Source organism: Vipera ursinii (assembly GCF_947247035.1).
Source record: "Vipera ursinii genome assembly, chromosome: 3".
Lineage (NCBI taxonomy): Eukaryota > Metazoa > Chordata > Lepidosauria > Squamata > Viperidae > Vipera > Vipera ursinii.
Genome location: NC_139516.1, coordinates 4,181,084 through 4,204,871, shown reverse-complemented (window position 1 = coordinate 4,204,871; position 23,788 = coordinate 4,181,084). Strand labels below are relative to the sequence as shown.

The window sequence follows — 23,788 nt, the reverse complement described above, 5'->3', positions numbered from 1 at the left end:
AACACCGGACCCTCTATAAAGCAAACCTTCTGTAATGGTATTTGAGCTGGTTGTTTTATAAGCTAATTTCAGCAAAGGTGCAGAAAAAAATGTGAGTGAGTGAAGTATTAGAAAGGCTTACGGTGGGGGTCTCCAAACCGGGCAACATGCTGGTTGGTAAATTCTGAGAGTTGAAGTCCACAAATTTGGAGAGCCCTGATTTTAGAGGATTTGTAATGATTTTATACACAAATACAGATAGACAGACAGACATGAGGCAGCTTTTGGAGATGCCAAGAACCAAAACAGAAACAATCCCTTTTTAATATTTATTTATTACATTAAACGCCAGTTCCCTCCTCTCATCCCTATAAAGGAACCAAGCCTATGAGTGTAATCTGCATTAAATGGAGGTTGGTTTTATAACAGTCAAGGGCTGGATCTCTGGTCCATGACACGGGTGTATCCATGTCACTCGCCTGACAATCATAGGGCTGTGATTATTATCCCTGCCTCCTTCCAGAATGTTTTTTTCCCCTCCACTCAGGGGAGGAGTTCACAATTCCAGGATTTCCTGATGGTCTCCTTTCCCCAATCCTAACCAGGCCCAGTTAGTGTTACACCTCAAACAGAACAATTAAAAAGATAAAAGATCTCAAGTAAAACATTTTCATAATTGGATGGAACCTCTTGAGGAGCTGTTTAAACAAACATCTCTGCGTACTGGTCTGGCTAGAACTAAAGATTACATGCAAAAACATTTCTCCCCGATAATGAGGAGGAGGATATTCACTGCGAAGGTGGCACTATTCAAACAACCAGGGCTTTTTTTCCTCATAGAACGCTCAGAACGGAGTTCCGGCACCTTTTTTGGATGGAACCTTGTAGGGTAGGCAAGGCGGGTTGTATGACATGTGTGAGTTCCGGCACCTTTTTCTTTTACAAAAAAAGCACTGCAAACAACTACCCATCTTTTACAGTGGGCCCTGAAACCTACTTGCATACAGAATGATTCACTGACTGGAAATAACTCGGCCATTAATATGGCCCAGTTCCTGGGGCTAGAAATACATAACTCTATTTTATTCAAGCTTTTAATTTTTTTTTAAAAAAATATTAAATTAACAACTTTCCCTTTTCTAGTTCCTGCATTTCTGACCACCAGACGAGACTGCATTTGCATTTTGTTTTTTAAAATGCAATGAGATTAGTCTGTGTAGCCGGCATGGCCAGGAGATGATGGGATCAAGAGTCCGAACCCCAAGGAACTGGGGAGGAAGGCCCCATCACGGCCGGCATGGCCTGGGGATCAAGAGTCCAAACCCCAAGGAACTGGTGAGGAAGGCCCCATCCCGGCCGGCATGGCCAGGGGATGATGGGATCTAGAGTCCAAACCCCAAGGAACTGGGGAGGAAGGCCCCATCACGGCCGGCATGGACAGGGGATCAAGAGTCCAAACCCCAAGGAACTGGGGAGGAAGGCCCCATCACGGCCGGCATGGCCAGGGGATGATGGGATCAAGAGTCCGAACCCCAAGGAACTGGGGAGGAAGGCCCCATCACGGCCAGCATGGCCAGGGGATGATGGGATCAAGAGTCCGAACCCCAAGGAACTGGGGAGGAAGGCCCCATCCTGGCCGGCATGGCCAGGGGATGATGGGATCAAGAGTCCAAACCCCAAGGAACTGGGGAGGAAGGCTCCATCCCGGCCGGCATGGCCAGGGGATGATGGGATCTAGAGTCTGAACCCCAAGGAACTGGGGAGGAAGGCCCCATAACGGGACACGCTATTTTCCCTCAGGGAGGCACATGGAGGCTGGAGTCCCATCTCCCTGTCATTCATCTCTATAAAGCAACCAGCATGAGTATAGCCTGCATTAAACCAAGGATGGTTTCCCAATAACAAAAAGAGCAGGATTTTGACAAAACAGGCGTACAATGTCACTTTCAGGGCAACCTTCCGCCTCCCACCAGAATGTTCTTCCCCTCCCTCTCCTCTTCCTCAGGGGAGTGCCCAGCCCTGTCATCTCCTCGTGGTCTCCACTCCACTCCCAGCTCCTAACCAGCCCCTAAACCTAACCCCACTCTACAGAGGCGCTTCTTTCCTTTCCTTTTTTTTTAAACGGTGATATAAGGAGTTGACGGGGATGATGGGAGTTGGAGTCCGAAGCCGAAAAGAAAAGAAAAAACCCGGGAGAGGCTGCTTTTCCCTCAGGGGGCGCGCGCGACGGGGGAAAGAAGCCTCTCGGCGCCCCGCGCATGCGCCGTGGAGCCTCGGCGGTGGTTCTGCGGGGAGGCGACCGGCAGCTCTCCCCCAATAAAAGCCCCGCGGCGGGTGGGAGCCCTTCTCTCCCTCCCCCCCCCCGCTTCCCTCCCTCAGCCTCAGCCCCGGCGCCGCAGCAGGGAGAAGGCGGCAGGGGCGCAGTGCGCCTGCGCAGCAGCGAGAAGAGGCCGCGCGCGCCGCAGCTTCCCTCAGACACGGCGCCGAGGCGGCCGCTTCGGCTTCTTCCTCCTCCTCCTCCTCCTCCTCCCTCCCTCCCTCCTTCCTTCGTTCCCCGCCGGCGCTGGAACCTGAGCTCGGGCCACCGCGGCTGAGGTAAGCGAGTGAGGGCTCCCGGGTGGTGACGCCGGCCAGCCGACCGGCCGGCCTGCCTGTCAGCGGATCCCTGCGGAGCGTCAGGACGTTACGGCAACGACGGGCGGACGGCGGCGACGGCGACGACGGAGCGCCGCGCTCGGCCGTCTCCCCCGCTCGCCCCCCCCTCGCTCGCTGGCGCCTCGGCCCCTCCCCCTCCCCGGCCTCACATAGGCGAGCGCGCCTCTTTTTCCCCCCTCCCCGCTCGTTTTTCGACTCTGCCAGCGGAGTGCGCGTGCGCGCGGCCCGGCTACTCTTATTTCCCCCCTCCCCTCTCCGCCTCACGCGCGCCGCCTCAGAGGTTGCTGTGGGGGGGGGTGGGGTGGCGGCGGCGGATGGGCCTTGGAGTCCGGCGCTCCGACCCCGGGACGCTTCTTCCCCTGATGGGATGGGAGGCGTCTGCCCACCCGCCACCCCAACCCCCGGTCCCACAGCCCGGCGGTGCCGCGGCTGGGGATGATGGGAGTGCGGCGGGGAGAGGTGTCTGGCGGGTCCCCGTGTGGTGGAAGGGACGGGACGGCACCCGAGCTTAGAAGAGCCGTTAAAAGAAAAGGGGTAGTTGGTTTTTTGGGTTTTTTTGGTGGGATTTTCCTGGCTTGGATCTTGACTTAAGCGGGGCCTTTCCGGCGGGAAGGACTACAAAGCCCATCAGGGGCGTGGAGTGGGGGGGAGGAGTCCCCCGCCCCCCAAAGGGCGGAAGAATGGCTGAGCTGCAAGCTGAGAGAGAGAGAGAGATCAATTTGACAAATTCAAGGTGAGAGAGGAGATACAGCCAAGCTCCTGATATTATTAATGCTTTATTAATTTTATCAAATTTTTCTACAGTCATATCACAGTTTGGGGCAGCTTTGAAAGGTTCTTCCCCCACCCCACCCCCCTCAAAAAAATCTATGGAAGCATCCATTTGACAATCCCAGCTGAGAGTAGATACAGCCAAGCTCCATAAAAAATGGAGTGAACCAAGATTTTCTCTCTTTTTATGATTGCCACAGTTGTGAATCATCAAACTCCCAAAATTTACCTTTCTGGGATCCGGGAACCCCCCCCCCCCCATCCGTATATTTACCCCCTACCCGTTTTAAGATTCTGTTCACCATACTTTTGTGTTGTGCATTCAGAAGCAATTTCCAGAAAGTTTAGCCAGGCCTTCGAGCTGAGCTTACAAAAAGCAGCAGAAAGATCACAGAATTTAACTGCATTTATGATCAGAAATTATATATATATAATGTATGTGTGTATATATGTGTACACACACACACACACACACTCATCTCTCTCTCTCTCTCTCTCTCTCTCTCTCTCTCTCTCTCTCTCTCTCTCTCTCTCTCCCTCCCTCTATCTTTAATAAATTTAAAAACTGGAATCCCAGGTCTAGACATTTGAAGTTAGTAAAAATAAAAACGATGAACTCCGGGATAAAAGAGAAAATTCTTCTTTATCAACACTTACTTGATAATTCTACAACCTCTGTAAAATCTTCTGAAGATTTTCTAAAAAAATTACATTAAGGGTGAACAATGATGAGATCATGATCTCATTTGACGTAGTATCTTTGTTCACCTCTATCCCTCAAAACCTAGCCATCTCTGTTCTTAAAAATCTATTACAAAGAGAAGAACCACGACAACCTGGCTCCCTTATCATTCAGCCCTTGCTCTGATGATGTCAACACCTTGTTGACGAAAGCTCAGCAATAAAGAAGAATTTTCTCTTGTATCCCGGAGTTCATTGTTTTTATTTTTACTAACTTCAAATATCTATATCTATCTATCTATAGATAGATAGATAGATCTATAGATATAGATATATATCTATATATATATGTATGTTAAGTATTTGTCAAGGCTTTTTTTGAATATATGTGTGTGTGTGTGTGTGTGTGTGTATAAAAGGTAAAGGTTCCCCTGCACATGCGTGCTAGTCGTTTCCAACTCCGTTTCAAAGTCGAAGAGCCAGCGCTTGTCCAAGGACGTCTCCGTGGTCATGTGGCCGGCATGATTAGACAAGGCGCACGGAACGCTGTTACCTTCCCACCGTAGTGGTCCCTATTTTTCCACTTGCTTTTTTATGTGCTTTCGAACTGCTAGGTTGGCAGAAGCTGGGACAAGTAACAGGCGCTCACTCTGCTACGCGGCACTCGGGATTTGACCCGCCAAACTGCCGACATATATATATATATATATATATACACACACACATATACACACACACACACACACACACATATATATCTGTATATGTATATCTGTGTGTGTATATCTGTGTTTGTATCTGAATCTATATATATATATATCTTATCTGTATCTATCATATCTATATCTATCTATCTATCTATATATATCTAGATAGATAGATAGATAGATAGATAGATAGATTTCTGTAGAGTTCCCCAAGGTTTATGCCTCCACTTGGGAGCAAGTTTCCACAGTCCTGTGAATGTTTGAGGAGTAAGATCAAATGGGACATCCAAGGATAGTTAGTGCTCAACTTACGACCACAGCTGACCAGAATTTCCGTTGCTAAGCAAGGTGATTGTTAAGTGAGTCATGCCACATTTTATGACCTTTTTGCCATGGTCGCTAAGTGAATCCTAGTTAAGTGAGTCCAGCTTCTCCCATTGACCTTGCTTGTAGGAAGGCAGTAGGAAGGTTTTACGTAGTGATCACATCACCGTGAGATGCTGCAATTATTGTAATTATATGTAGGTTGCTTAGTGCCTGAATTCTGATCACATGATCACGGGGATGCTATGAAGGTTGTACCTCCAAGGACTGTTCCTAAGTCATCCTTTCAATGCCATAAGTTTGAATGGTCACTAAATAAATGGTTTTAGCTCGAGGGTTACTAATAAGCATGCGTAGAATTTGCTGGAAGTATCTTCTGAAGATGGTTCCACCAGAAATGGTCAAAACACCTTGTTTTGCATTCAGCATTTGCAGTGTTATTCTGCCTTGTGCAGTGGCTCTCTTGCTCACACAAAGTGCTATGCCTTTAAAAAAAAAGTAAGACTTTATGAGAAAACCCCCCCCCCCCATTTTATCTATTGAGTTGGAATGGGATATTGACGTTTATTTAATCACGTTTGTGTAGCTGCCCATCTCACGCAGTGACTTTGGGCAGCGTATATAATAAGACTCGAAACGCATAAGCAGTAAAACAACCAACAACTAATGTAAAAGGTAAAAACAACATAAAGAGAAGTTGGCACGTAAGTCATCATTTAGGCTTAGCACGTTGGGAGACCGCTGTTGGCACGCTCAGAGCTCTGCTTGTTTTTTTCAGTTATTTTTATTTTATTGATTGGTCAAATTTAGTGACCGGCGACCGCCCATCTCATTCACAGAGTAACTCTGGGCAGTGTATCACTGCAAACAAAAACCGTCTAAAATATTGTATCTTAGCAAAAGGAGATCACTAAGGGTGGAATAATAAAAGTGAAGAAACCAGGAAGAAGCCTCTTCAAGGCATTAACCAACTCAAAAGCTTGTGTTCCAACACTGATGATGTTACCTAGTTCGGTAATGAAACGTCTGCAAGAAAACAAGCCCAGAGAGGACCAAAGACCCCACAGTCCTCCTCAACCTCTCTACAAATCCCACTCCCTTCTAGCACTGATGACGTTACCTAGTTTGGTAAGGAAACGTTTGCAAGAAAACCACTAAGCCCAGTGCACCAAGGACCCCCTTAGCCTAGTTCAACCGTGAGTTACAAATATTCTCCTCAATTGCTTGTCCGTTTCTCTCCCAGCCCCGTGCGAGTTGGCAGGCCTAGGTTTTCAAACTCTTCCAAAAGGCCAGAAGACTTAACACAGGGGTAGGCAACCTTAGCTCTTTTATGACTCCTGGACTTCAACTCCCAGAATTCCTGAGCCAGCATGGGGGAACTATGGCCCCTTCGTGACTGGTGGACTTCAACTCCCAGAATTCCTGAGCCAGCATGGGGGAACTATGGCCCCTTCGTGACTGGTGGACTTCAACTCCCAGAATTCCTGAGCCAGCATGGCTCAGCTTGGAAACCTCTCCCTTTCCCCTCAGCATGGCTGGCTCAGGAATTCTGGGAGTTGAAGTCCAGGAGTCATAAAAGAGCCGAGGTTGCCTACCCCTGACTTAACAGAACTTTCAGGCAGTTGAAGGCAAGGATACTACTCGTAAGAACCCGTTCCCATGTAGCTGCATTCACGTGTACTTTTTTTTTAAAAAAAAAAATCTTACGTAACTTTAAAAACACAAAACTCTTCTGCATTCCTACACCACCATTCCTGATACGTTCAGGGATGTGATTGTGTTTCCCTAGGTGGCCTTCACTATTGAATGTGGGACACGAGTAGTAATTGTGCTTTGTTGTACCCATTTTTTAAAACACAGAGGTCACCATTTTTCAGGATAACGAACTAGAACAGCAAGAAGAAACAAATGGGAGAGTAAGATAACTGTAGCAAAAATAGGGTCCGAGCAAATGAAAATTATCAGTCAGTGCATTAGCCCTGGGTATTACAGTAGCTTTTGTATAAGCAGTGGCTGCTTAACGTTGAAATACTCCAAGTCTTGCGTTGTTAAATTATTATTAAATATTAACGTTAAATCTTGCATTTGAAAACTTGAGAATAACGACGTCAGTAAGGTTGTCCTTTTAAGGGAGTAACCATTGGAAGTGATGCAAAGGGGCAACAAGAATAAAACCCTGCAGTTCGTTGAGGTACTCCTTGACTTGCAACAGTTCACTTAGCGACCGTTCAAAGTTACAGGTTACACCACCACGGGGGAAAAGTGACCATTTTTCACACTTCTGATCAATTTAGGTTGCAAATGTTTTGTCGCATTTCTGGAAATCGCCATTTTTCCTATTCGAAAGGTGTGTGGGTTGGTTTTTTTTGTCTCAGAGCTACAAAAACATTTCTCATGTGCCTCGGGCTGGGATTTACAGTAAAGTCCACTCATGCCCATATTCTTACGGCTTAGTAAAATGCGTAGCTCCAGTCACTGTCCTTTTCCTGTGAAATTACCTGTGAAGGTTTCTTAATTAAATAAGACTGTAATGAAATGAAGTGGCGGTTATCTGAGGTGCCTGCAGTGCTTGGGATAAAAACCCATTTCCTTCTGTGCCTGCATATGCTGGGATGCTCTACCTGCAAAAAAGATTCTCTGAAGAATTTATTCACTTCACTGATCAGGTCGAGTGTTTTGTTGTTTTTTCAAGCTTCACTAATTTTCCTGATTTGCTTTCCTTTATTTTAGCGCTAGGCATGATTTGTTTCACTGTGATTTGTTTAATTAACCTCAAATCGCTGTGCCGGCACAGCATACAAAGACATAAAGCTTTTAGGAAATAGAACGAGGATTAAATTTAAATAGATAAAATGTGTATTTTGGACATTATAATTTGTTATGAAGTGAGATAAGGGAAATCTTGGTTACCCGAAGTCCGAAAATTATGGATGATCAAAGGTTAAATTGGAATATTGATGAGAAGTTAAAAATATATATGTAAAAATCAATAACAGGATATGGATTGTTTATGAAGATTGAATGTAATTAAGATATGTATAAGCTAAAAAAAATATTGCTAAATATAATAAGGATGTCTTCATTGAGTTGATATAACTAGAACTGTAGTAGCTTGATTAACCCAGTCACCACGTTGCTTTTTAAATACTCGAATGTAGAATTGGAAAAATAATAAAATATTATGTATATATAAAAAGACATAAAACCCTGATTTGCAAACTGCAAAAATACGTCAGCTAAAACTGTACAGGGAGTGCAGAATTATTAGGCAAGTTGTATTTTTGAGGATTAATTTTATTATTGAACAACAACCATGTTCTCAATGAACCCAAAAAACTCATTAATATCAAAGCTGAATATTTTTGGAAGTAGTTTTTAGTTTGTTTTTAGTTATAGCTATTTTAGGGGGATATCTGTGTGTGCAGGTGACTATTACTGTGCATAATTATTAGGCAACTTAACAAAAAACAAATATATACCCATTTCAATTATTTATTTTTACCAGTGAAACCAATATAACATCTCAACATTCACAAATATACATTTCTGACATTCAAAAACAAAACAAAAACAAATCAGTGACCAATATAGCCACCTTTCTTTGCAAGGACACTCAAAAGCCTGCCATCCATGGATTCTGTCAGTGTTTTGATCTGTTCACCATCAACATTGCGTGCAGCAGCAACCACAGCCTCCCAGACACTGTTCAGAGAGGTGTACTGTTTTCCCTCCTTGTAAATCTCACATTTGATGATGGACCACAGGTTCTCAATGGGGTTCAGATCAGGTGAACAAGGAGGCCATGTCATTAGATTTCCTGCTTTTATACCCTTTCTTGCCAGCCACGCTGTGGAGTACTTGGACGCGTGTGATGGAGCATTGTCCTGCATGAAAATCATGTTTTTCTTGAAGGATGCAGACTTCTTCCTGTACCACTGCTTGAAGAAGGTGTCTTCCAGAAACTGGCAGTAGGACTGGGAGTTGAGCTTGACTCCATCCTCAACCCGAAAAGGCCCCACAAGCTCATCTTTGATGATACCAGCCCAAACCAGTACTCCACCTCCACCTTGCTGGCGTCTGAGTCGGACTGGAGCTCTCTGCCCTTTACCAATCCAGCCACGGGCCCATCCATCTGGCCCATCAAGACTCACTCTCATTTCATCAGTCCATAAAACCTTAGAAAAATCAGTCTTGAGATATTTCTTGGCCCAGTCTTGACGTTTCAGCTTGTGTGTCTTGTTCAGTGGTGGTCGTCTTTCAGCCTTTCTTACCTTGGCCATGTCTCTGAGTATTGCACACCTTGTGCTTTTGGGCACTCCAGTGATGTTGCAGCTCTGAAATATGGCCAAACTGGTGGCAAGTGGCATCTTGGCAGCTGCACGCTTGACTTTTCTCAGTTCATGGGCAGTTATTTTGCGCCTTGGTTTCTCCACACGCTTCTTGCGACCCTGTTGACTATTTTGAATGAAACGCTTGATTGTTCGATGATCACGCTTCAGAAGCTTTGCAATTTTAAGAGTGCTGCATCCCTCTGCAAGATATCTCACTATTTTTGACTTTTCTGAGCCTGTCAAGTCCTTCTTTTGACCCATTTTGCCAAAGGAAAGGAAGTTGCCTAATAATTATGCACACCTGATACAGGGTGTTGATGTCATTAGACCACACCCCTTCTCATTACAGAGATGCACATCACCTAATATGCTTAATTGGTAGTAGGCTTTCGAGCCTATACAGCTTGGAGTAAGACAACATGCATAAAGAGGATGATGTGCTCAAAATACTCATTTGCCTAATAATTCTGCACTCCCTGTAGGAACAGAGTTATGAGGCACCAGACTGTAGTCCATACATTGGGCCTTCAGATGTTACTTGTGTCATAACGCAATCTCTTTGGCTCACATTGCAAAAAAAAGTAGTGGTTTTTTTTTTGCCAAACGGAGTAGATAAGTGGTCTTAATTTTTCTCTCCACAAAGTGTAAATTGACAACCCTGTTTTTCTCACTAGTGAATGCAGGTAGTCCTCGGCTTATTACCCAGAATTCAGTTGCTAAGCAAGACGGTTAAGTGAGTTTTGCTCCATTCTACAACCTTTTTGCCGCAGGGGCTAAGCAAGTCGCTGCAGTCGCTAAGTGAATCGTGCGGTCGTTAATTGAATCTGGTTTCTTCCCACTTGGCTTGTCGGAAGCCGGCTAGGAAGGTTACAAACGATGTTCACGTGACCCCCCGGGATGGTGCAACTTGTCACAAATGCTCGCTAGTTGCCAACCGTCTGAATTTTGATTAGATGACTGTAACGATGCTGCAACACTCATCAGTGTGAAGAAAGCCTCATTAGTCATTTTTTCCTCCTGTGTTGTCGTAATTTTAAACAGTCACTGAGCATATGCTTGTAAATCGAGGACAACCTGTAATGGAGACATTTTTTGACAGGAACTGGAGAACTTGGGGATCACCTAAAAACAGGAGTGCAGTACAACTGCATGCATAAGAATAACTAAAATGGTGGTGCAGTGGTTAGAATGCAATACTGCGGTCTACTTTTGCTGACTCCTGACTGCCAGCAGTTTGGCAGTTCAAGTGTCACCAGCTCAAGGTTGACTCGGCCTTCCATCCTTCTGAGGTCGGTAAAATGACCCACATTGTTGGGGGCAAGAGGCTGACTCTATAAAGCGCTTATAGAGGGCTACAAAGCACTGTGAAGTATATAAATCTAAGTGCTATCCACCTATCCAGCTGCCTGTCTATGTCTGTCTGTCTGCCTGTCTATCTATCTATCTATCTATCTATCTATCTATCTATCTATCTATCTATCTATCTATCTATCTTGGTACTGCAGTGGTTAGAATGCAGCATTGCAGGCTAACTCTGCCCACAGCCTGGAATTCGATCCTGGCCAGCTCAAGTTTGACTCAGTCTTCTATCCTTCTGATGTCGGTAAAATGAGGACCCAGATTGTTGGGGGCAACAGGCTGTAAACCGCTTAGAGAGGGCTGTAAAGCACTACGAAGGGGTATATACGTCTAAGTGTTGTTGCTATTGCTAAAATGTTTATAAATGTGTGTTTTTCTGGAAATTCAAGAAGTTGTGATCTCAGTACATCTAGAAGGGTGCTAGCTTCAGAACAAATTTTGATGACAGCGAAGAGACGTGCTCTCACATCCGTTGTAATGGCTTGCACAGGTGGAAATTATATGCTACCGTACAAGATGTCCCTGATCCTGGTTGAAAATGATGAAATGCATTCAGAGTAGATGAGGAGAGTGGTAACTCCTTCGCTTTGTTATCCTTCAACAGGATAAAAGAGGTCTAAAGGGGCCTCCTTAATGATGGCGACGCAAGATATGAGCATGCACATGGAGGAAGTTGTGGTGGTAACAACTCCAGATAGTGTGGTTGATGGCAGCGGTGTGGAGGAAGTGAAGACCGTCCTAGTTACCACCAATTTGTCCCAGCATGGGTGAGTAAAAAGATGAGCTACTTAGCTGGTATGATGGATACATTCAAAACTGTAGCTATTCCAGTGGTGTACCTAGAATATTTGACACCTGGGGCAGGTCCTCTTTTAGCATACACACGCTTCCTTCATTGTTGAGATCCAATTTGGGGTAGTGGTTAAGACATCAGATTAGAAGCTAGGAGACTGAATTCTAGTCCTGCCTTGGGCCTGAAAGCTCTCTGGGTGACTTTGGGCCAATCACCAGGAGACTATGACTTCCAATCCTGCGTTAGGCACAAAAGCCAGCTGGAGATTTAGGGGCAATCAGCAGGAGATGGTGAATTCCAGTTTTGCCTTGGGGCTGAAAGCTCTCTGGGTGACTTTGGGCCAATCACCAGGAGACAGTGAGTTCTAGTCCTGCCTTAGGGAAAAATGCCAGCTGGGAGATTTTGGGCCAATCACCAGGAGTTGGTGAATTCCAGTTTTGCCTTGGGCCTCAAAACTCTCTGGGTAACTTTGGGCCGATCACCAGGAGACGGTGAATTCTAGTCCTGCCTTAGGGACAAAAGCCAGATGGGAGATTTTGGGCCAATCACCAGGAGATGGTGAATTCTAGTTCTGCCTTGGCCATGAAGCCAGCTGGATGACCTTGGGCCAGTAGCTCTCAATGCTAGGAAGAAGAAGACAAGTTCAAGACAATTCTAAAAAAATAAGTAAAGTCATGGTTAGTCACTGGGGATAAAAACTGTCTTGAAGGTGCACATTTTTTCCTCCATTGCTGCTATGCTACCAGTGATTGACACACAAGCAGCTGATTGGCACACGGGCAGCAGCAACCTGTCCCCAAGCCCACGTCTAGCCTCCTACTCTCTTCAGCACCACGCCTGCATTTGAGTGGACACCTCCACCTCCCCTCCTACCTTGGTACACCCTTGAGCTGCTGCACATTTTCTATTCCTATCTCTGGAATGTAGGAATTCACATAAAAGAGGTTAGAATTAATAAATGATGTAGTTTATTAATTTATTAAATTTATATAGCCACCTAACTCACGTACAGTGACTCTGGGCAGTGTACAGCAGAGGTCCCCAACCTTTTGGGCCCCAGGGACCGGTTCTGTGGAGAGAGGTTTTTCCGCGGACTGGAGGGGGCATGGTTTCATGTACTGCCTGGGGCTTTGCTTGTTTGTGCGGACCGGTTGCTGGCCTGCTGCGGCCCGGTACCAGTCCACGGACCGTGGGTTGGGGACCCTGGTATACAGCATTAAAAAAATCCAGTTTAAACCCTCCCAATATAGTTAATCATCAGTGGGAAAATAAGGCCCTCAAAGACAGAGGTTCCATAGCTTACATTGCTATAGAATAAAGGGGGGGGGGAAATGACAGTAAACAACATTATAATAGTTTCTCATACATATATGTGCATATAAAATTGAAATAACTGCTTCATTGTAATCATCCAAGTATCATTTCTCAAATTTGGATTAGCAACATTTTTCTCAAAAACAATTTGAGGAACCCAAACTGTAACGAAGGCTAATACTGTATACACATCCCAGGATAATTTTATTTATTTATTTTATTTTAATTCAATTTATATACCGCCCTTTTCCCGAAGGACTCAGGGCGGTTTACAGGGCAAAAATAAAACAATGTAATATAAAAGTTAACATAAATTAAATCAATAACACCAAAATTAAAATTAGGATTTAAAATTTAAAAAACTTAAAACCCCTCAGTCCAGGCCGGCTAACTCAAAAAGCCAGGTTTCTAGGTCCCGGCGAAACGAACGAAGTTCGGGGGCAATCCGGAGTTCCACCAGCAATTGATTCCAAAGGGCAGGCGCCCTAATGAGGCAAGATCGAATTTGTGTCAGTCACTGAGCTTGCAAGCTCGTGCTGGAGCCCATCTTCAGGGAATTTCTCTCTACTGGAATACGTGCTTTGGGCTGTTCTGTGAGTCGTGTTTATGTGGTGGCTTCCTATTGGCTGATTGGTGTGTTGGTGGTTGGCGATTGGCTGTCGCTTCCTTGTGCCGCCCAGCCCTTGCCTCCTAAGTACTTGATAGGCTGGTGGTAAATCTGCACTCCTGTTGACTGACGAGGGCCCCGTTTCCCAGGCTTCAATCATTTCCCTGGCTGTTTTTGTGCCTGCTCAGCCAACAATCTTAGTAACTGCGAAATTGAATGTGAGGCTACCAATGAGTTCGTGTCTCCTCAACTGACCACTCTTGCAATCTGGTGGTTGGCTTCCTCCCTATTTATCCTACATAATCACAGGGGCAATCCATGCAGGGGATCCAGTAGATTCCATTGGAAGTGTCTACCCACCTCCAAGCGATCTGTACAGTGCATAATTTGTCCTCGTATGGTAGCCTCTGGGCAGCCTGCGATGCCCACTTGCAGATCTCAGAAGCTGCATTTTAACGGCTTCTGAAACGTTTTTGACATATGGGCAGGCTGTGTCTTTTACCTTCTTTTTCTTTTTCTTTACCTTTTTTTCTTTTATGTTCTCTTTTCTTTTCTCTCCTTTGATTTTTACGCAGGAGTCTTGAAATAAAGACTTGCTTTGTCATTATTCTCTCCTCTTTGAGTGTGACTTCCTTGCAGAAATCAGCTGTGCTGCCACCCATGAATTTTGTCATAGAAACAGCTCACACCAAAAGCTGTTTAATACAGCAGAAGGGTGAGGTGGGCTTCTCTGAGTTAATGACCCACCTCTCAGGTTTCCCAAGCTGAAGAACACTTTTTTTTTGGTAGAAAAACAAAAGTGTTGTGAACCTCTCTGGCGAAAGAAAAATGAGAAAGGAATACATGATCCCTTCAGCTTTTCTGCTTACACTCGATGTTTTTCCCCCCCTGTATTCCATATTTCTGGCCCTAAAAAAAGAAACAAACGTCAGGCTAATCTGTAGGGATTATCAATAGATAAGTATGGCTTCCTGTGTATAACTGGTCTCTGTGTTTAAACACTTATCCTGATTTTCCGACTGGCTTCAATAAATTAACGCTGATGCAAGGCACCAGGGGATCTTAGGTTTTCAAATCTTTGCTGAAAATAACAGGCAGGTTTGCTAAAACTGCGTTTAGTCTAGTAGTGCAGGGGTAGGCAACCTTGGCTCTTTTATGACTCATGGACTTCAACTCCCAGAATTCCTGAGCCAGTAAGCTGCTGGCTCAGGAATTCTGGGAGTTGAAGTCCATGAGTCATAAAAGAGCCAAGGTTGCCTACCCCTGGTCTAGTGGTTAAGGCCCCAAGCTAGAAAGAAGGAGGTGGAGTTTTAGCCCTGCTTTAGGCATGCAGGGCGGCTGGGTGGCTTTGGGCCAATCACTCAGAGACTCTGAGTTCTAGTCCCACCTTAGGCACGAAAGCCAATTGGATGATTGAGCCAATCACCAGTAGATGTTGAGTTCTAGTCCCGCCTTAGGCAGGAAAGCTGGCTGGGTGCCCAATCAGCAGGAGACGGTCCCTTCTAATCCCTCCTTAGGCCCGAAAGCCACTTGGGTGACTTTGGATCAGTCACCAGGAGATGGGGAGTTCTCGTTTCGCCTTTAGACCTGAAAACCGACTGGATGACCTTGGCTCAGTCACTCTCAGCCCGACCCACCTCACAGGGTTGTTGTGGGAGGAAAAATAGGAGCAGGAAGGTATGTTGGATGCTGTATATTCACCGCTTTGAGTTATTTGTAAAAAAAAAATTAAGGGAGGATAGGAATACATAAAAATAAAATAGTAAAAGGTAAAGGTTCCCCCGCACACGCGTGCTTGTCGTTTCCGACTCTAGGGGCCGGTGCTCATCTCCGTTTCAAAGCCGAAGAGCCAACGCTTCTCCGAGGACATCTCCGTGGTCATGTGGCCGGCATGACTGGACGCCAAAGGCGCACGGAATGCTGTTACCTTCCCACCGTAGTGGTCCCTATTTTTCTACTTGCATTTTTTACGTGCTTTCAAACTGCTAGGTTGGCAGAAGCTGGGATGAGTAACAGGCACTCACTCCGTTACGCGGCACTCGGGATTCGACCCGCCAAACTGTCGACCTGATCGACAAGCTCAGCGTCCTAACCCACTGAGCCACCACGTCCCTAAAAAATAAAATAGCTTTTACAAACAAACAAACAAACAACCCTTTGGAACTTAATCTCTTTTAAAAAGAAGTTGTAAAGTTGTGGTGGTAAAGTTTGTGGCAGTTGCTGAAAATTACAGCTGACCTCCCCCCAAGCCTGCCATACAGGGGTGGAAAAAATGAGCAGATAGGCAGACTAAATGGATTCCAGGCAGCCTTTAATGTACACGCTTAATAAAGCATCCCAAACACTGCAATTACATCCCACCCCCCTCGAGTTTGGCAAGGTTTATTTCTGAGATGCTCCCTATGCAATGCGCTGCCAGAAAGCCTAAAGGAAACATTTTGCTTTCATCTTCACTAGCGTCATCTTAAAATATTTGGGAAATGCCACACCTTCTTCCTGTGGGTTCAAGACCTGTTTGGTTGCAGAGAGCGAGAATGGATACGCTTGAGCCCTGGTTGACAGCCTTAGTGCGCTGCCTGTGCTGTTGTAATAAATCTGAGATGTTGTCCTGGCCAAGAAATGGTGGGTGACTTTGGCAGACAATGTATGTTTGCGTCACATAACGGGATGATTGTGCTGTAATCTGCAGTTAGCAGATGCTATGGGGAAGATGGTGCCGCTGCGCTTAATGTCAGGTTTTCTCTTTATGTAGCCAGGTGATGATAATAAAGTTGGAAGAGACCTTGGAGGTCATCTAGTCCAACCCCCTGCTCAGGCAGGAAACCCTATATCATTTCGGACAAATGGCTGTCCAGTCTCCTTAAAAACTTCCAGTGATGGAGCATTCACCGCTTCTGGAGTCAGGTTGTTCCACTGGTTAATTGTTCTGACTGTCAGGAAGTTTCTCCTTAGTTCCAGGTTGCTCCTCTCCTTGATGAGTTTCCACCTGTTGCTTCTTGTCCTGCCTTCGGGCGCTTTGGAGAATAGCTTGACTCTCTCTTCTTTGGGGCAGCCCCTGAGATATTGGAACACGGCTATCATGTCACCCCTCACCCTTCTCTTCGTTAAACTTGTTGTTGTTGTTAGCTGCGAAGTCGTGTCCGACCCATCGCGACCCTATGGACAACATTCCTCCAGGCCTTCCTGTCTTCTACCATCTTCTGGAGTCCATTTAAGCTCACGCCTTCTGCTTCAGTGACTCCATCCAGCCACCTCATTCTCTGTCGTCCCCTTCTTCTATTGCCCTCGATCTTTCCCAGCATGAGGCTCTTCTCCAGTGAGTCCTTCCTTCTCATTAGGTGGCCAAAGTATTTGAGTTTTAGCTTCAGGATCTGGCCTTCTAAAGAGCAGTCAGGATTGATCTCCTCTAGGACTGACCGGTTTGATCGCCTTGCAGTCCAAGGGACTCGCAGGAGTCTTCTCCAGCACCATAGTTCAAAGGCCTCAATTCTTTGGCGCTCAGCCTTTCTTATGGTCCAACTTTCACTGCCATACATTGCAACTGGGAAGACCATAGCCTTGACTATACGCACTTTTGTTGACAGGGTGATGTCTCTGTTTTTTAGTTCGTTAAACTAGACATCCCCAATTCCAGCAACCGTTCATTATATGGTTTAGCCTCCAGTCCCCTAATCATCTTTGTTGCTCTTCTCTGTACTCTTTCTAGAATCTCAACATCTTTTTTACATCACGGTGACCAAAACTGGATGCAGTATTCCAGGTGTGGCCTTACCAAGGCCTTGTAAAGTGGTATTAACACTTCACGTGATCTTGATTCTATCCCTCTGTTAATGCAGCCTAGCACTGTGTTGGCTTTTTTGGCAGCTGCAGCACACAGCTGGCTACTGTTTAAGTGATCGTCCACTAGGACTGAGATCCCTCTCACAGTTACTAATATTGAGCAAGGAACCACCTATACCAGTGGTAGGCAACCTCGGCTCTTTTATGACTCATGGACTTCAACTCCCAGAATTCCTGAGCCAGCCATGCTGGCTCAGGAATTCTGGGAGTTGAAGTCCATGAGTCATAAAAGAGGCGAGGTTGCCTACCCCTGACCTATACTATACCTGTACTTTCGGTTTTTCTGGCCTAAATGTAGAACCTTACTTTTTTCACCACTGAATTTTGTCATTTTCTTAGATAGCGCCCAGTGTTCAAGTCTGTCCAGATCCTCCTGTATCTTAAGCCTGTCCTCTGGAGTATTGGCTATTCCTACCAGCTTGGTGTCATCTGCAAATTTGATGAGTTCCCCATTTATCCCCTTGATTAAGGACGCAGCTGTCTGCCTGATCTACCCATTCATTTTTAGAAGCCAGGAGCTTTTAGCTCTGGAGTATCCTACGTACTGGTGTTTATTTACAGGTAGTCCTCGACTTACAACAGTTTGTGTCATGGTTCCGACAGATGAAACTCTTCAAAGAACTTCGAGGCGTTGTTTACCTTAAAGAATCTTTATTCGAGCATCCGCAGTACATAGGCAAAGCCAAAATCTCAATTCTCCTCCCCTGAGCACATAGTATCAAAGCACAATTCCCTCCCCCAATTAACAGTCATAAATAACCTTCTCCAATTAGTTTGAAATTCAGGCTTCCCTCCTGTTCTCCAGTCCTTACCATCTCTTATTTCAAAAAACCTTGGTTCTCACACTGTTACAATATTGTTATGTCTGTCTAACTCCTCTCCCCCCCCCAAGTATCATCTAATTCTAACTCTAATTCTAAGAGTAAAACATCCGATGTTAGCAGCGTTGACATCGTTACTATATGTAGTTCGTGACTTACAACCACTCATTTAAGGACCGAATTTACAACCTCCCCCCCCTTCGCGCGAAAAAAGTGACTTGTGGCCGTTTTTCACACTTAACAATAGTTGTAGCATCCTCATAGTCACGTGATCATAATTCAGAGGGTTCACATGACACACACATCCGGATGGTGCAACCGTCACAGATAATGAACCAGTTGCCAAACATTGGAATTTTGACCACATGACCCTGGAGGATGCCGCAACGGTCGCAAGCGTGAAAAAGAAGTCACAAGTCACTCTTTTTTTTCCCAGTGCTAACTTTGAACGGTCATTAAATGAACGGTTGTAAATTGAGGACTACCTGGTACCGGTTTGTAAATGTTTGTAAGCTGTCCAGAGTCGCCTTCAGACAAGACGGGCGGCAGACTAATCTAATGAATAAATAATTAAATCGGTGGGGACAGTTTCCAATTTACTTACATTGTTTTGTTTCTCCCCCCCCCCCCATTTCTTGCTAAAACTACACAGCAAGAAAATTCGTTTCTTGGAAATTATGCCCCTGAATTATGGAAGTTTCTAGAAAAGCTAACGTCTTTCCCAGAACTGCTGCCCCAGATTCTTTTAGCCTTATGTGGCCTGTATCTTTCCTTTCCTTTCCTTTAAAATAGTTAAAAACCGGCAGATCCCTTGCTTACTTTTCACAGTCCCACTTCAGGAAATACGGAAGGATTTAAACGATCAGACGAGGCCTGCTAATCACATTTATTTATTTACTAAATTGCTAACGCTGCCCATCTCGGATGGCCCCCGACCTTCGCACCTTCCGGCGCGACTTAAAAACTTACCTGTTCCAGCAGTCCGGCCTGGCCTGATAGCTCTTGGGGTTTCATTTGTTTTTTACTATTTTTTTACTATTGTTTAACTGTATACCTACCTTACTCTGTACACCGCCCCGAGTCCCTCGGGAGAAGGGTGGTATATAAAAACAAACAAATAAATAAATAAATAATAAATCTCGCTGTCAAGCGCCACACACCCGAATGGGAATTAATGCCTTCGTATTGGTCGTAAATAGGATCGGTCGTAAAGGACTGTTTTCAGCGCCTTCGTAACTCTGAACTGTCATTAAACTAGTGATCGTCCAGTCGTGTGAAAAAGAAAAGGACAGGTAGTCCTCGAGTTACGACCACAACTGACTCCCCCCCTAATTTTTTTTTTTGCTGCTAAGTGAAACATTGATCAAGTGAGTTTGTCCCATCTTACGACGTTTCTCACCACTGTTGTTATGGGAATCATTGCATCTGTTAAGCATGTTTGTTAAGTAACTCTGGCTTCCCCCGTTGATTTTGCTTGTCTGAAGGTTGCCAGAGGGGATCACGTGAGCCCGGGGACACTGCAACCGTCATAAGCATGAGCCAGTTTTGCCAAGCATCCGAATTTTGGGGATGCTACGGTGGTCGTAAGTGAAAAATGGTCATAAGTCCCTCTTTTCCGTGCCGCTGTAACTTTGAACTGTCGTAAACCGAGGACTGCCTGTCCCTTTTCTTTTTCAGACGACTGGACGATCACTAGTTTAATGACGGTTCAGAGTTACGAAGGCGCTGAAAACAGTCCTTTACGACCGATCCTATTTACGACCAATACGAAGGCCGTGGCAGCATTAATTCCCATTCGGGTGTGTGGCGCTTGACAGCGAGATGGGCAGCGTTATCAATTTAGTAAATAATAGCTTGGGGCCTTAACCACTAGACCAGGGGTAGGCAACCTTGGCTCTTTTATGACTCATGGACTTCAACTGCCTGGGCTATGTAGTAAAAAAAAATGGTCTGGCCCTTAGCAGTTCTGAAAAGTAGTTAAATACAACCTCAGATGAACAGCAAGCACCGTGTGGCATATTACGCCACGTCATCATTTATTTTACATCCAAGAAAGCCAGCCTGAAGAAGCCAAGTACATTTTTCTCGAGGAAAATGGCTAAAATGAGAGCACTTTGGCTAACGTCATTTCTTCACCGTTTCTCCCTTCCTCTCTGACCAGGAGTGACCTCAACGAGGACGCCCTGGAGACCGAAAACGCAGCCGCTGCAGCCGCTGCAGCTTTTACCGCCTCTGCGCATCTGAAAGAAGCCCTGTTAGGTAAGTCGGGTGAATCAGGACATTCCTATCCTCCAGAGTACCTGCGAAGAAGGGGAAGGTGTGAGTTGCAAGGTGAAAATGGCCGTGGCTCGTGGCAATTGCACCGTACCTGAGGAGACCTCAGGAGGAGAGGACATTGGCACTGGGCAGTAAATGCTGGACACTTGAAAAGTGTAAGAGACAACTCAGTTCAGATGGGTATTAGCAAGCCTTCCTTCCTTCCTTCCTTCCTCCCTCCCTCCCTCTACTTTCTCTTTTGTTCCCTTTCCTTTCCCTTCCTTCCCATTCCTTTCTTTCCTTTCCTTCCCTCCCACTTTTCTTCCTTCCCTTTCCCTTCCCTTCCTTTCCCTTTCCTTTCTTTCCTTCCCTTCCCTTCCGTCCTTTCCTTCCCTTTCCCTTCCCTTCCCTTCCCTTCCTTTCCCTTCCCTTCCCTTCCCTTCCCCTTCCTTCCCTTTCCTTTCCCTTCCTTCCCTTTCCTTTTCTTTCCTTTCCTTTCCTTTCCTTCCCTTTCCTTCCTTTCCTTCTCTTTCCTTCCTTTCCCTTCCTTTCCCTTCCTTTCCCTTCCTTTAATTCCCTCCCTTCCCTCCTTTCCTTCCCTTTCCTCTCCTCTCCTCTCCTCTCCTCTCCTCTCCTCTCCTCTCCTCTCCTCTCCTCTCCTCTCCTCTCCTCTCCTCCCTTCCCCTTCCCTCCTTTCCTTTCCTTTCCTTTCCTTTCCTTTCCTTTCCTTTCCTCTCCTTCCCTTCCATCTTCCCAGCCCCCTCTCGCCTTCCTTCCTCTCTTCCTCCCTTCCTTCCTTGGACTTCCAGGACAGAAAGGTTGCATTCCAGAGGAGCAAAAGACAACTCAGCAGAAAGAGGGTGAAGACAGCACCCTCCCAATAGTTGCCAGAGTATATGCTTCATCTAGGTAGCAGTCAACTTCAGTTTGGCAAGATTCTGTCGGTAGGTGTTAAAACAATAAAGAATTCGGCTTGGGAGAACTTCCGCATCTTTCCTGGTTTTTGGAGCCTGACAAACTCTGCATCTCTGGTTGCAGAGTTATTTCTTACCTGTCTATATTTCTAGCGTCATCGTATATAGCCCATCCTTTCTCAGAGAGCTCAAGGCAAGGCAGGGCAAGTGGTCCTCAGCTTACAACCCCAACGGAGCCCAAAGGTTATGTTGCTAAACAAGGCAGTTGTTGAATTTTGCCCCCTTTTATGACTTTTTTTTTGCTACTATCCATAAGCAGAATCTGTCTCCCCCACTGATTTGCTGGTCAGAAGGCCACAAGAGGGGATCACATGACCCCAGGACACTGCAACCGTCACAAATATGAGCCAGTTGCTCCTACGAGCATCTGAATTTTGATCCCGTGATCATGGGGATGCTGCAGGAGTCATAAGTGCAGGAAAACGGTCATAGGTCAACTTTTCCCAGTGCTGTTGTAATCACAAATAGACACTAAAAACGGTCTTAAGCCGAGGACTGCCTGTATTTCCTAGATTTTATCCCGACGACAGCCCAAAGACACTCGGAGGTTTTTTGCTGACATTTGAACTCACTCAGCCTGTCTTGGGGCAAGCCACGAACAGCTCCAAAATGCAACAGCAGAATGCTGAGAAGTGGCTCCAGCCGTTTGTTCCCTTCGCTTGCGTGTTTCGCTTGAGTCTTGCTTTCTCCCTGCCAAGTAAAAAAGAGGAAATTAAAACTTAGCAAACTAAAATCATCCCTACTCTATCCTCAGAGTCATTCCGATTTAGAGAAATGGTGGCGAGTGCATTTGATTTGGCTCTCGTTTAGGGCAGAATCTGAATCTAGGCTATTCCAACTGGCCCGCTGATGCGTCATTTGTGTGACAGACCCCCGTTGCTATGAAGACAACTTCATAGATGGGGGAGGAGTTGATAAATCAGGGGTGTCAAACTGCCGGCCCGCCGAAACCGCACCCACCCCAGCTCTGGAAATGGGGGGAAAAGTCGCGATACATCACGGCACGGCACGTGTCATTGCGAGTTTGACACCCCTGCTTTAAACCATCTTCACCAGCATTAGTAATTCATCTATCAGAGTAGAGCTGGAAGGGACCTTGGAGGTCTTCTAGTCCAACCCCCTGCTCAAGCAGGAGACCCTATTCCATTTCAGACAAGGGACTGTCCAGTCTCTTCTTAAAACTTTCCATTGATGGAGCGCCCACGATTTCTGGTGGCAAGCTGTTCCACTGGTTAATTGTCCTCACTGTCAGGAAGTTTCTCCTTAATTCCAGGTTGCTTCTCGCCTTGATCAGTTTCCATCTGTTGCTTCTTGTCCTGCCCTCTGGCGCTTTGGAGAGTAGCTTGACCCCCCCCTTCTTCATGGCAGCCCCTCAAATACTGGAATACTGCTAAGATGTCGCCCCTAGTCCTTTTCATTAAACTAGATACACCCAATTCCTGAAACCCTTCTTCATATGCAGTATTCCAGGTGTGGCCTCAACTAAAGCTTGATGAAGCGTTACTAATACTTCACGCCTCTGTTTATACAGCCCCGGATTGTATTAGCTTTTTTGCCTGCCACCGCAGACTGCTGGCTCATATTTGAAGAGGTTGACGTGGTTGTGTACTCTTTTTTTTAATTTAAAAAAACACCTTTTTGATTCCTCCCCTTGAAGTGAAGATGGCGGAAGGAGAAGAATGCATAGAAGCTGAGGTGGCTTATCCCATCACCTGTGGCGACAGCAAAGCAAACCTCATCTGGCGGAAGTTTGTTTGCCCCGGCATCAACGTGAAGTGCGTGCAGGTGAGATTCTTACAATGATTCATCACACAGCCGGCCAGATGTTCAGGCAGGATTTGGCATTTTTGTCTGCCTTTTTGATTCCTTCCCACGGACCCGGGAGAGGCAGACGGGGCTATTTAATGGTGTTACAGGTGGTATTATTATTATTATTATTATTATTATTATTATTATTATTATTATTATTATTATTATTATTATTACTGTGGTTGGTCCCACGGTCAGCCAGATGTTTAGAGCCTCTTTGCGTCCTTCCCAAGGATCTGGGATAAGCCGATGTTGTTATTTGATGGTGTTAAAAGGCAGCGTCATTGCAGGAGGTCAGAAGTTGCCTTTTGCAAGGGACTGATGGAGATTTTGTCCAAGCCAGTGGTGCTCCAGATGTTTTGGGATTGCGCCCGAGGCAGTCCTTAACTTAATTAAGTTAGAAACCAGAACCAATGGAGTTGGGGGAGGGATCTTCGTCCTAGTCCAGTAAAGACCTCCAGCATATCTTACCTTTTTCCAGATAGCTCTTAAAAGCATAGTAAACAGCAACAGGGCTGTGCGTCTTCACGCACTCCACCTTCAAGTATTGTGGGTGCTCCAACGCTG

General features: G+C 45.7%; 1 protein-coding gene and 1 long non-coding RNA gene across 5 annotated transcripts in view; one reads left to right on the top strand and one right to left on the bottom strand.

The window, feature by feature from the left end:
• Nucleotides 1–294: 294 nt before the first annotated feature.
• On the bottom strand, nucleotides 295–2,300 carry LOC310637260. The gene is made up of 2 exons (XR_014491900.1): nucleotides 958–2,300; nucleotides 295–812 (listed from the first exon to the last, which is right to left on the bottom strand). It is a non-coding gene; the product is annotated as an uncharacterized lncRNA (long non-coding RNA).
• Nucleotides 2,301–2,431: 131 nt separating this feature from the next.
• GMEB2 (glucocorticoid modulatory element binding protein 2) overlaps nucleotides 2,432–23,788 on the top strand; it is a 37,220-nt gene continuing 15,863 nt past the window's right edge. For 2 of the 4 annotated variants that reach the window (XM_083360872.1, XM_083360870.1), the window contains exons 1-4: nucleotides 2,432–2,574; nucleotides 11,412–11,574; nucleotides 20,344–20,441; nucleotides 23,070–23,197. In XM_083360872.1, coding sequence (XP_083216998.1) covers nucleotides 11,441–11,574; nucleotides 20,344–20,441; nucleotides 23,070–23,197 — 360 coding nt within the window. In that variant the 5' untranslated portion in view covers nucleotides 2,432–2,574; nucleotides 11,412–11,440. Of the gene's footprint in view, nucleotides 2,575–2,927; nucleotides 3,368–11,411; nucleotides 11,575–20,343; nucleotides 20,442–23,069; nucleotides 23,198–23,788 lie in introns of those variants that run through there. The other 2 variants (XM_083360871.1, XM_083360873.1) reach the window with 2 other exon arrangements.